Raw genomic sequence first — 12,699 nt, 5'->3', positions numbered from 1 at the left:
TATTTTTATTACAAAATGTAAAATTTGATAATCCCCTAACATATTGGAAATCCTACATGAAATGCACTTTAACCGAGTGTAGCTTTTAATTTTGCAATTCAATTTCTTGTCGAAGAATAATACACAGAAGAAGGAAATAATAGGATTTAACATGGAATCCTTCAAAATGCCAACAAAAGAAGAAGAAAAAAAAAGAAAAAGAAGAATACTTGGCTTTGAAGGGTAGGTAGATAGTAGACCGTAGATATGCAAATTTTCTGTGTTTACTTAAGTAGAAAGTAATTATTTAAGTAATTAAATCTGTCCATCTCACTCATCAAACACTATACTTTAGATGTTCGTTGTCAAGAATAGATTACTATGCACCTAAAACTAAAGAGAAAGATATTGTCTTTGTGCATCCATAAAAGAAGTAAAGTCATGTCTAAGCCCCTAATTAATTGGAAACTAGGGACTAGTGCATATTATATGGAAGGAAAGTTTACAGAGGAAGAAAAAAAAGGCAGGTCAAACACATAGATTTTCTTCGACAGCACTCTAAAGTTGTTCTCAAACTCAAGCACTGTCCTGTCCTTTTGAGATTTTAATTTTCCTTCATAAATCCATATATTGACTTAACACCTATTCTTGACCCCTCTCTCTCTCTCTCTCTATATATATATATATATATATATATACAATGTCATAAGCTTTGGTTCAATACATAATTTCTCAAGTTTGAGACCTACCCACTAGACATTGTTACCTTCTCTGCACAGGCAAACTCATCATCCTGAGAGAGAATGAGAGAGAAGATAGCTATTCTTCTTTTTTCATTCCTGAACTTGTGTCTGCTTAGTGAGCTTACTCTAGCTGGTCTAACCAGGCACTACAAGTTTGATGTATGTATAGCAGCCCAGCTCTATGTACAAAAGGTTTTCATTTTTCTTTGATTTATTCATTTTGTTTCAACAATTTATATGTTACAATTCATATGTAGATTAAATTGAAAAACGTGACGCGGCTATGTAACACAACGACTATCGTTACAGTCAATGGAAAGTTTCCAGGGCCTCGGATCATTATCAGAGAAGGTGATCGCCTTGTTGTCAAAGTCGTTAACCATTCTCCGAAAAATGTCTCCATTCATTGGTATAATAATTGTTCCAAAAATTTAATCTTCTGCTACCAAAAAGCCTTTACTCGAACTAACCATAAGAAATGATTAATTCTGCTCTTAAACAGGCATGGCGTTCGACAGCTTCAAACTGGGTGGTATGACGGGCCAGCTTATGTAACGCAGTGTCCTATTCCGCCGGGTCAAAGTTATGTGTACAACTTTACCATTACTGGCCAAAGAGGCACATTATTTTGGCATGCACATATTACATGGCTAAGAGCCACTCTTTATGGCCCCATTATCATTCTACCAAAACTTGGTGTCCCTTATCCATTTCCTAAACCTTACAAGCAAGTCCCCATCATTTTTGGTAAGTAGCTCCTGCCAGCAAAAAGTAGATGACTATATTGTTGCTTTATGATCACTAACATTTAGACAGTCAGTTAATGTTACTGATATATTATGTATGCGCTTTGCTTGCCTTACAGGAGAATGGTTTAAGACAGATCCTGATGCAATAATTAACCAGTCCCTGCAAACAGGCGGAGGCCCAAATGTTTCTGATGCTTATACCATTAATGGACTTCCAGGGCCATTATATAACTGCTCTGCCAAGGGTATAGACGCAGTAGTTAGATTTATTTTGGTTACTGATTAATTAGATTTATTTAAATTGGTGTTATTGATTATATCTTGCCAGATACATACAAGCTGAAGGTTAAGCCTGGAAAGTCCTATCTTCTCCGTCTGATCAACGCAGCACTCAATGACGAACTTTTCATCAGTATTGCAAATCATACAGTGACCGTAGTTGAAGTTGATGCTACTTATGTCAAACCTTTTGAAACAGATAAATTCCTCATAACACCAGGACAAACTATGAACGTTCTACTTAAAACCAAACCCTTTTTCCCTAAGGCTACCTTCTTCATGTCAGCAAGACCATACGCAACCGGGAGTGGCACATTCGACAACTCCACTGTTGCTGCTATACTTGAATATGAACCACCAGCTCATAGTCGTCTATCAACTAACCAACTTCCTCTTTTAAAACCAATCCTGCCTGCTTTTAATGATACTCCATTTGCTTTCAGTTTTTCGAACAGGCTGCGTAGTTTAGCAAGTGCTGAATATCCTGCTACTGTGCCTAAGACAGTGGATAGACGTTTCTTTTTCACTGTAGGATTAGGAACTAATCCTTGCCCAAAAAACCAAACTTGCCAAGGACCCAATGGAACTAAGTTTTCAGCTTCTGTTAATAATATATCCTTTGCACTCCCTACTTCAGCTATGCTCCAATCCTACTTTTTTGGGAGATCCAACGGTGTTTACACTACAGACTTTCCTAGTAAGCCAATTATCCCGTTTGATTATACGGGTACTCCGCCCAATAACACAATGGTGATTAACGGAACTAAGGCCGTTGTTCTTCCATTTAACACTAGTGTGGAATTAGTGTTGCAGGATACTAGCATTCTTGGTAATGAAAGCCATCCTCTCCATTTGCATGGTTTTAACTTCTACGTCGTAGCATCAGGATTTGGAAACTTTGATCCGAATAATCATCCTACAAAATTCAACCTTATTGATCCTGTTGAAAGAAACACTGTTGGTGTGCCTTCTGGCGGTTGGGTTGCGATTCGATTTCAAGCAGATAATCCTGGTGAGCATGAAAGAAAAGTTAATTATCATTAATACTATTTCCTGATAGATATATGATGCTCACTAATTATTATGTAGCTAGAATAAGATGACTAAAACATCAAAGAAGTCCATAATCTACTGTAGTTAAATCGAATTGTATCTGTCACCAAGCTTTTAATTTTAGTTTTCAAAGGTCCCTCTTCACCTACATGGACAATCAGCAAATGATTAGATTCGGAAAGATCGATGAAACATGACACTTGACAACAGCTATGCTTATACCGTATTTCCAAATTTCTCCTATAGATTTCTTCTACAAGAAAATGTTAGTTCTTTATATTTTTAATGGTTACTTCTTTTCTTTTCTTTTTTAACCAGATTTTAATATTTACTTCTATTAGTATCATTTTTTTAACTAGAGGATATTAATTAACTCAGTCGATGCAGACAAAATATTATGCTCTAATGATTCAGCTCCTCTCAATTTATATATATTAATTTCTGACACTTAATTTTTTTTTTATATGTATGCTTAATTTTTAATACATAAGTTTTTCTATTTTGACACATGAGATTCAAACTTATTTATAATTTTATAGTTTTTCTATCAATTTATTAATTAATAAGTTACATTCCTAACTAAATTCTTATTGTAATCCTAAGACATAACATATTAATAATAAATTAGTTTTCTAATTAGATAATAATTCTAATTATAGAAAATAATATTTTTAAATACTATAATAAATTAATTAGTTTCTCAAATATTTTTTTTGACATGTATGATTAATTTTTAACATATAAGATACGTATAATTTTATAGTTTTTCTATTAGTTTATTGATTAATATGTTATATTCTTAATTAAACGCTGATTTTAATTCTAAATAGTAATATATTAATAATAAATTAATTTTTAATTAGATAATGATTAGTTCTCTAATTATAGAAAATAATATTTTAAATATTATATTCACTAATAAATTAATTTTTAATTATATAATATTTTTTAATTTTAAAAGAAGTAGTAATATTAATTATATTAATAGTATTACTTTTTAATTAATAATATTAAATTCAAAATTTCTATTTTTTAAAAGTAGGCTAATGATTTGATCAATTTTCCATAGAAAATTTATTTCTAAAAAGATTCTACTACATATTTGAGGAACATATAAACACATTAAAAATTGTCTTTAATTGCGTATTTTCCTTTAAATAACTTTAAAGTATTTTCTTTGTAATTTATTTAGATAACTTTTAAGGCAAATATGAAAAATATCAAAACATGTAGATTAATGTGAAAATAAAAACAAAAAAAACTAATATAATTGAACTAATACATTTTAGTAAAGTGAAACATATTAGCAGCAAACATCAGGATTCAATTCGCACCACCTAAAACAAAAAACTAATACATGCACCAAATGAAGTGCAAATATAAATAAATTATAGTGCAAAAATCTCTACCCATATAATAATCAATTTAGGAAAAAAAAGTTAAACATTAATTTGCTGAAACATATGAATTGTACAGTTAAAAGCTCTAACTATAGTTTAATTTGGGAACTGTAAGATATATTAGATTACATTAACTCTCTAATTAACTATATAGATTATATTGATTCACCATGTAGTCAAATAATAGCCTTGTTTCAAAGTATGTGGTCCCTATATGGGAAATGCTTAAGGGATCAAATTGGGTCCAAATTAACATTATTAAAGAATTGATCATTATTATAGATGCCGTTTTTTTAAGGGAATAAAAATATATTAATATCAAATTAAAGTAGTATTGAGAAGAAAGTTTAATTAGAAAATTGTTTGTCCATGTCATCTCATAATTTTTTTTTATAAGGAGCAATAATGATCCGAGTTTAATTGTTTAATGATGGTAATACAGGAGTGTGGTTAATGCATTGTCACTTTGACGTCCACCTGAGCTGGGGATTGAGAATGGCTTGGATTGTATTAGATGGAAAGCTTCCTAATCAGAAACTGCCTCCTCCTCCAAAGGATCTTCCCAAGTGTTGATGCCAATCCCTCTCTGCCATCACCTTTCACAACTTTTCTGATTGTGATTTACTTTTATTTTTTTCCCGGCATTTCAGCTTCAGGCCCAGGCACTTTCCAATTTTTCTTTCTTTCCATTTTTTTACCCTTAAAGTTTCTGGGTCATCATTCCTGTGATCATTCCTGTGCCAGGGAATAACTTGATTCGTGCTTTTTCTTTTTTCCTTGTTATACACATAAGAGTTGTTTGACCTCTCCCCTTTGAGGAAAGCATGATACATACAGGCTATATATGAAAATAATTTTGTGTCTTTATTATTTTAATTGAGTGAAATTTTACGGTTTTAATTGTCTGTTTTGTTCTCTGTACTTGGCACTTAAATTTTATTCACTATACTGATTAAGATCTTTCTATAGATTATGAGATAAGAAGTGTAGACCCTTCATGATGGATCGAATATAATTATAATAAATATTTATTGACGATTTTAATACCTCTATAATTACAATAATTTGAATTGTATTTCTTTGACAATCTCATTAGTTTAGAATTATGTTTAATTTTTTATTTTTTATTCTTATTAAGTTATTTGTTAAATGATCAGATTTTAGATAATTAATGAACTCAGCTCAATTTCATTGACATGAACAGATTTTTGCTAATTTTTGCATTTTTTCCTTATAGGTTTTGTTTTAATCTTTTTAGTGCATCATGTAATCATTGGGTTTTTATTTAAAAGAAAATTAATAGTTATGAATAATTAGACTCATTGTTATTTTCCTAATAAAAAAAAATCTTTACTTAATATAAAATAATGTAATTTTAAGTATTGCACGTGACTCTTTGTATTTATAATATGCAAATTATTTTGTTAAAATTGAATTTAGAAAGTAAGCAAATTGATATACAAATATTATATTTTCATATTTAAATGAAATATATAAATAGTTAAATAAAATATACATGGCAATATATAATAATTCATTTAAGATTGACTAAAAATTAGAAAATATAAAGTCAAGACTTAATAGTAATTTATATACTAAAAAAAATTAATGTCGCATTAGATATATAAAAGTAATAGCAAATTAAAATTTTTTAATTTGAGAAAAATACTATTACTAATATCGAATGGAAGGAGCAACTCTTTTTAGAAAAGAATATTACTAGGAATTAGTAATAATTAAATTCTTCTAAATCATGTTTTATTTCTTCAATTTGAATCTTGATTCTCATTTGATATTTTAATACATGTAGTAATAATGTACTTTTACTCTTTTCTAAACCTCCAAATTATCTACCAAAATTAATATTTTATATATTAATTGTTAATAATCTCTTAAACATAATTAATTTTAACTAATATTAATGTTTAATTACAATCAGTTACTATATAAATTTTATTGTTTATACCATATCTTAATTTTAATGCCTTATTGTTAATTTTCTTAGTATGATTCTTTAAAAAGCAATTTAAGCCATTGGAGAAAATAATTTAAGTTGAAAAATACATTTTTGTATTTGTTATCATCAATTTTAGATGAGATGTGACACGTCAGTTTTTCATCTATCAATTTAACGGAATTAGATAATAGGAGATTTAGTGCTACTCTAATTAAAATTTAAAAAATTTAGGGTTATAAATTAAAATTTAAGGATTTTAATGATATTAAATTCAAAATTGAGGGGAGGTTTTTACCCTGAATTTTAACCATATATTTCTATTTGTTTGAAAAAAAATAAGAGATTTTTTTACTTATCCCTTTTAATATATATATTGTATTATATATAAAAAAGCTTATTACGAAAACAGTTAAGAATATTTTATACTGTTATCATTTTCTAAAATATGATAAATAAATTTAGAATTTTGGATTTCTTGTACTAAATATATTCTACATCTTACTGATAATAATGAATTTGCTATGCATTATTATAATATAATTATTTTCACTAAGATTTGCATTAATCGGTGGCGTATTATCCCTTCTCTATGAAGTAGCTAATATATGAACCATGTATGGGCCAATAATTTCTTAAGAATTAACAGGATTACCAGCTTGAATTTGGAAACCACACCAGGATCAACAAGGCTGAAATTTTGAAGGATCCTTATTATTTTCTGTCATTCAGATCGAAGTTTCCAAATCCTGATGCTAAGACGTACGATAATAATACCATGCAAGTGAAGAGGATGGCTTTCGTTACCAAGAAAGAAGACTGACCAAATTCTAGTTCCGGTTTAAGCCTAGTGGCGATGGTGGGATTTAAGACATGAAACTCATATGGATTTTTATAAGTCGATCGTTTTTTACCCTTCACTGACAAAGTTCTCGGAGAGCAAAAGGCCAACCAACATGAGAAAATCAACGCCCAAGTAACATCAAAATCTGTTAAAGAGTTTTCCCGAAAGTAACAACCAACAACTAACAAGATCCATCAGCACCATTGCTTACTCTTTTTTTTTCCTTTACCCTTGATTACCAAGTATTAACTGCAAGAGGTTGAGAGGCTCCCATTACCAAGCACCACATGGTCTTCACGACTTGCGATTCTAATAACAACATGCCATGGAACCACCAAGGAAAGTTCTTGTTATAGTTCACAACAGTTGGACTAATCCTCATTTTTCCCATTGTTGTTGAGTTAATTCTCAGGTGTCAGCCCTTAAAATCTATCTATCCTAGACACTAAACTAATCTATATAGCTTAGGTATCACTCTAATATTTTGGTTGACCAGCTGCTAATTCTACCCAATTTGCAATTTGTTGCTGTAAGGCGTAGGCATTGCATAATCTGTAGTCACCTAATAACAAGCCTGATGCCACCAGTTAGGAAACACACTATAAAAGCACAGTCTTTTCGTCTTTCTCTGCATCCAATCATCTGTGTTACAAGCTTGGACAGACTCCTAGCTTTAAAAATTTCTTACGATCATTTAATTTCCTTTTCTTCTCGAGGGAAAATATCAGAAATCTTCTTTCAGAGAGATGGGTTTTAACAGTCATCTGACAAGAGCCATGTTAATAAGAGCTACTGTGTTCGCTCTGTTTAGTCTCTGTATTTTTCCTGAGATGATAGTTGCAAAGCATGCAGGCATTACTAGGCACTACAAGTTCACTGTATGTATCATTAATTTGCAGCAACGTATATGTACACTGAATTTCATGCCTACATTGCTCTTAAGGAATTTTCAAACTCTTTTTCTGTTTTTTTTTTTTTTTTTTTTTTTTTTTTTTTATCTTTTGCAGATCATACTGCAAAATGCGACAAGATTGTGCCAGACAAAGAGTATTGTCACTGTGAATGGGCAGTTCCCTGGACCTAGAATTATAGCAAGGGAAGGCGATAGACTCTTGATTAAGGTCGTTAACCATGTTCAGTACAATGTCACCCTCCATTGGTATGAAAACCAAATAATCCTCACTTTTTCTTTTCAATAGAAAAAAAAGAAAAAGAAAATTGCATTTCTCAATTGTTCTCTATATTAAAAAAATTTAGTTGTTGAATACATAGGCATGGAGTTAGACAACTGAGGAGCGGATGGGCAGACGGACCTGCCTACATCGCACAGTGCCCAATTCAAACAGGACAGAGTTATGTTTACAATTTCACAGTAACTGGTCAAAGAGGAACCTTGTTTTGGCATGCTCACATCTCTTGGCTAAGAGCGAGTCTTTATGGTCCCATTGTCATCCTACCTAAGAAGGATGCTTCTTACCCATTTCCCCAGCCTCACAAAGAAGTCCCTATCATTTTTGGTAATTCAATGTGAATTTACATTCGCAATATTATTCGTGCTATTTCAATAATCCAGTTTTGTATTTGTATTTTCCTAACAGTAAAAATTACCTCAAATTGCAGGGGAATGGTGGAAAGCAGACACAGAAGTCATTATAAACCAAGCAATGCGAACAGGAGGAGCACCAAATGTCTCTGATGCCTTCACTATTAATGGTCTTCCAGGACCTTTATATAATTGTTCTGCCAAAGGTATTGGCAACTAATTTATAATTTTTATATTAACATGTATGAACACGTCAGGATTATTTGGAATAAATGATGGTGACTGTCGTATTCCTTGTAGATACATTTAAGCTGAAGGTGAAGCCTGGAAAAACATATATGCTTCGTTTAATCAATGCCGCACTGAACGATGAACTCTTCTTCAGCATTGCAAACCACACTCTCACTGTTGTTGAAACTGATGCAGTTTATGTCAAACCCTTTAAAACCCACACCGTCATAATCACTCCAGGACAAACCACAAATGTCCTCCTCAAGGCCAAAGCCAAGGCACCTAATGCTACCTTTTTAATGGCAGCAAGACCTTATGCCACTGGTCCAGCTGCTTTTGATAACACAACCACCGCTGGAATACTAGAATATGAGAATCCTTCTCTCTCAAGCTCCAAGAACAAGAGCAAGAAATTTCCACTTCTGAAACCTTCACTTCCAATGTTTAATGACACCGCATTTTCCATGAGATTCTCTAAGAAAGTCCGTAGCCTCGCAACTGTAAAATTCCCAGCTAAAGTCCCCCAAAAGGTTGATAGGCATTTCTTTTTCACAGTTGGGCTAGGGATACTCCCTTGCTCAAGAAACCAAACCTGCCAAGGACCCAACAACACTAGAGTAGCAGCTTCTATCAACAATGTGTCATTTGTGCAGCCAAACATAGCTCTTCTGCAAGCTCACTTCTTTGACCAATCAAAGGGTGTGTATACAACTGATTTTCCGGCCAACCCACCATTCAAATTTAACTACACAGGAACACCGCCCACCAATATTATGGCAACAAGTGGCACCAAGGTGGTTGTACTGCCTTTTAATACCAATGTGGAACTAGTATTGCAAGACACTGGTATTATTAGTGCAGAGAGCCATCCTCTGCATCTCCATGGTTTTAACTTCTTTGTAGTGGGACAAGGTTTTGGCAATTTTGACGCCAAGAATGACCCTGCCAAGTTCAATCTTTTCGACCCTGCTGAGAGAAATACTATAGGTGTACCTTCTGGTGGTTGGGTTGCTATAAGGTTCCTTGCAGATAATCCAGGTTAGCTATTAGTCATTGTTTTCTTATTTGCATTACTTGTAATCCGACAAATTTGTCTCATTTATTGTCCAAAATCTAAGTTTTTACAATTTTTGAATGATACAGGCGCTTGGTTCATGCACTGTCATCTAGAAGTACACACTAGCTGGGGCCTCAAGATGGCCTGGATTGTGACAGACGGGAAGCGGCCTCATCAGAAGCTGCCCCCTCCGCCCTCTGATCTCCCCAAATGTTAACTTTCCCACAAATTTAGCTTTGTGACTTATCAAATTTTCTTTACCTCTTTCTCATAAACGTTTCTTCTAGTTCCCAACAAAGGTAAACCATGAAAGATTTGTAGGGTCATTGTTTATGATAATTACTCTCCTGTACCAACCCAGTGAAAGAAATGGATGGGTTTTAGAGTAGCCTATTAAACTTTAACACTGTTCATTCAATTATTGTATTTGGGAAAACATATTGAATAAGATACCATTCTTGCATGTCGATTGTCTTCCAAGACTAATTTGAGCTCTGTTTTTGGTGTAATTTTATGCCGTTTCATTTTCTTTTCTTGAAATAAATTTTCAAAACAATTTCTCAGAAAATGCAGTTAGTAATTAATGCGTTGTCACCTGATGTAGAGAATGGGAGATTATTAGTGGATTTATTCTTTTCTATTGGTCCAAAATAAACATATATATAACTATCGTTTTCATCAGTTATTTAAATTCAAAAACTTTATTTTTTAATTTTCAACTTAATTTTTTAATTAGTTTTTTAAAATAAACAAATGAAATACGAGAATTAATAGTTTTTATTTTTCTTTAGAAATGTGAGAATAAAAGTTAAAATTAAAAAAAATCTATAAGATCTATATAAAAAAAATGGTAAGTTTTCCAATGAGTTTCTATGTGGCAAAATTTTATGAAGTCAATGTCATATTGTTTTTCAATAAGAAATGACATATGGCAATATTCATACAAATATTAACTTATAAATATTTATAAAAGAATTAATGTGATCTTAAACAATGCTAATAATGAATTTAGTATTTTTAATTTATTTAAATATAAGATTACTATATTCTTAAAATGATTATAATGAAAATAATTAGTAAAGGTACTCCATATTAATAATAAATCTTATTATCTTTCTAATATATATATATATATAAACAAAAAATTAATGAAATAGTAAAAGAATAGAAATTTATATTTGGATCATAAAAATAATTAAAAGAAATTCGTGACATATTAAAGAATTTATTAGTCCAATATAATAAAAAAAAATTAATCTATATATATATGATATAAATAAAATAATAAAAAAATAAATAGCAAAAATTCTAACAATCTTATTTATTGAAATAAGTATTATATAAATATATGAGAACTTATTAGTGTAATGAAACAGTTAAGTGTAACACCCCCATCACATGTTAACCAATAAACATTAGCCGGGGAAGCATACAAGCGTCGTAGAATATATACTACACGTAGATAGGTCAATATGTAGGTTGATAAGAATCCAGGACACAAGGTTATTAACATATAAACATATGATTATACTTAAACATCATTTAACAAGTATTACAAACATCTTCTTATGCCTTATAAGACATACTTCCATATATATCACATAACTGCATACAAAAATGCATCGGGAGGAGACTTCACAAAACGGCCCAACTTGAGCTGCTAAAAGCTAGACTTCGCATACAACCAACGGATGCACTACTATTTACAAACCTGAAAAGAAAAATTTTGGAGAGGGGTGAGCCTCCATTTCGGTAAATAAATAATCAACATAATCTATATCACATACACTTAATACAATTTCCACCCAATCACATAATTTTCCATGATATTCATAGTTTAGGTATAAAGTCATACCATTCTACTCAATTCATTACAACCATCATAGAAGAAATACAATTCAACAATTATGGTTAGTTCTCATAGTTTGTGGATCCCCTTTAATGTGCTGCTCCGCCTCATCCTCACATATCACACACGTAAGCTGCTCCGCCTCATCTCACATTATACACTTTTATAGCCTCTCTAGGCTTTAGCCTCCCAAGGCTTTATATATATATATATTTTTTTTTTCACAGGGGAATCCACCATTCACATGCACATATGCACTTAACATCACAATTCAATCATTTCACTTATATCATATTTCAGCAATAACAATTGTTCCACTCAACACCAATCATTTCCATCTCAGTCATTCAAACATAAACAATATTAAGCAAAACGCAACCATTTCGCGGAACATTTGATTAAATATATGAACATAGCAAATATTAACTATTTACTTACTCAAAATATACTTATTCCTTTAGCATATAAGAACCTCCTTTCTCCACAACTTCCTTTCCAGGCCTTTGAGTACCTGTCAACACATTCATCAATTCACATTTCATGCATATTACAAATATTCATGTAAATGCGAGTTCTAATGCATTACAAAATCATCCCCTCTCTAATTCATAGGTCTAACTCTTCCTCTAAGACTCTCAATTACTGTTTTAATATCCTATAAACATTTCCCATCTAGTTAAATACCAATTTAACTCAAATTAACATCAATAAATTGCATAAAATTAATCTCCAACATTTCTGTTTTCTAGACAGAATTTAGTACCAAGGTATATTTATTGCTGGGCAAAATTGGCTTAATACAAAAATCTCATATTAAATAAAAATATCCATTTATGCGTCTAGTTTCATCTCCAAGAAGAATTACTTAATTCCGACTTCTATAGATTTAATTATTTTCAAATTACTGAGCAAGGGTCATACAGCTACTTGTACCCGAGCAGCAATCTGTTTGCTCAATTTAAGCAACCAAAACGGCAAAAATAGCGAAATAACAAAACTAAAAAGTTATAGAGGACTC

General features: G+C 31.4%; 2 protein-coding genes across 2 annotated transcripts; both read left to right on the top strand.

Moving 5' to 3' along the window:
• Positions 1 to 706: 706 nt before the first annotated feature.
• Positions 707 to 5,109, top strand: LOC8258382 (laccase-17). Its single transcript, XM_002531515.4, has 6 exons — positions 707 to 881; positions 980 to 1,131; positions 1,225 to 1,469; positions 1,588 to 1,716; positions 1,800 to 2,762; positions 4,646 to 5,109. Exons 1-6 carry the CDS (start codon positions 783 to 785, stop codon positions 4,774 to 4,776), a joined length of 1,719 nt encoding a protein of 572 aa, XP_002531561.3. The 5' UTR covers positions 707 to 782; the 3' UTR covers positions 4,777 to 5,109.
• A 2,407-nt stretch (positions 5,110 to 7,516) lies between these two features.
• On the top strand, positions 7,517 to 10,298 carry LOC8258383 (laccase-4). Its single transcript, XM_025159520.2, has 6 exons — positions 7,517 to 7,879; positions 8,009 to 8,160; positions 8,274 to 8,518; positions 8,622 to 8,750; positions 8,845 to 9,813; positions 9,919 to 10,298. The coding sequence occupies exons 1-6, from the start codon at positions 7,748 to 7,750 to the stop codon at positions 10,047 to 10,049; spliced, it is 1,758 nt and encodes a 585-aa protein (XP_025015288.2). The 5' UTR covers positions 7,517 to 7,747; the 3' UTR covers positions 10,050 to 10,298.
• Positions 10,299 to 12,699: the final 2,401 nt, after the last annotated feature.

Source organism: Ricinus communis, chromosome 10 (assembly GCF_019578655.1).
Source record: "Ricinus communis isolate WT05 ecotype wild-type chromosome 10, ASM1957865v1, whole genome shotgun sequence".
Lineage (NCBI taxonomy): Eukaryota > Viridiplantae > Streptophyta > Magnoliopsida > Malpighiales > Euphorbiaceae > Ricinus > Ricinus communis.
This window is presented reverse-complemented; position numbering and strand designations above follow the sequence as displayed.

Excerpts from the sequence above, each read along its gene's own strand:
- LOC8258382 (XM_002531515.4), top strand. The coding sequence starts at position 783 with ATGAGAGAGAAGATAGCTATTCTTCTTTTTTCATTCCTGAACTTGTGT. Across the intron at positions 1,470-1,587 it reads GCAAGTCCCCATCATTTTTG|GAGAATGGTTTAAGACAGAT; the intron begins GTAAGTAGCTCC and ends CTTGCCTTACAG. Across the intron at positions 2,763-4,645 it reads ATTTCAAGCAGATAATCCTG|GAGTGTGGTTAATGCATTGT; the intron begins GTGAGCATGAAA and ends ATGGTAATACAG.
- LOC8258383 (XM_025159520.2), top strand. The coding sequence starts at position 7,748 with ATGGGTTTTAACAGTCATCTGACAAGAGCCATGTTAATAAGAGCTACT. Across the intron at positions 7,880-8,008 it reads CTAGGCACTACAAGTTCACT|ATCATACTGCAAAATGCGAC; the intron begins GTATGTATCATT and ends TATCTTTTGCAG. Across the intron at positions 8,161-8,273 it reads TACAATGTCACCCTCCATTG|GCATGGAGTTAGACAACTGA; the intron begins GTATGAAAACCA and ends TTGAATACATAG.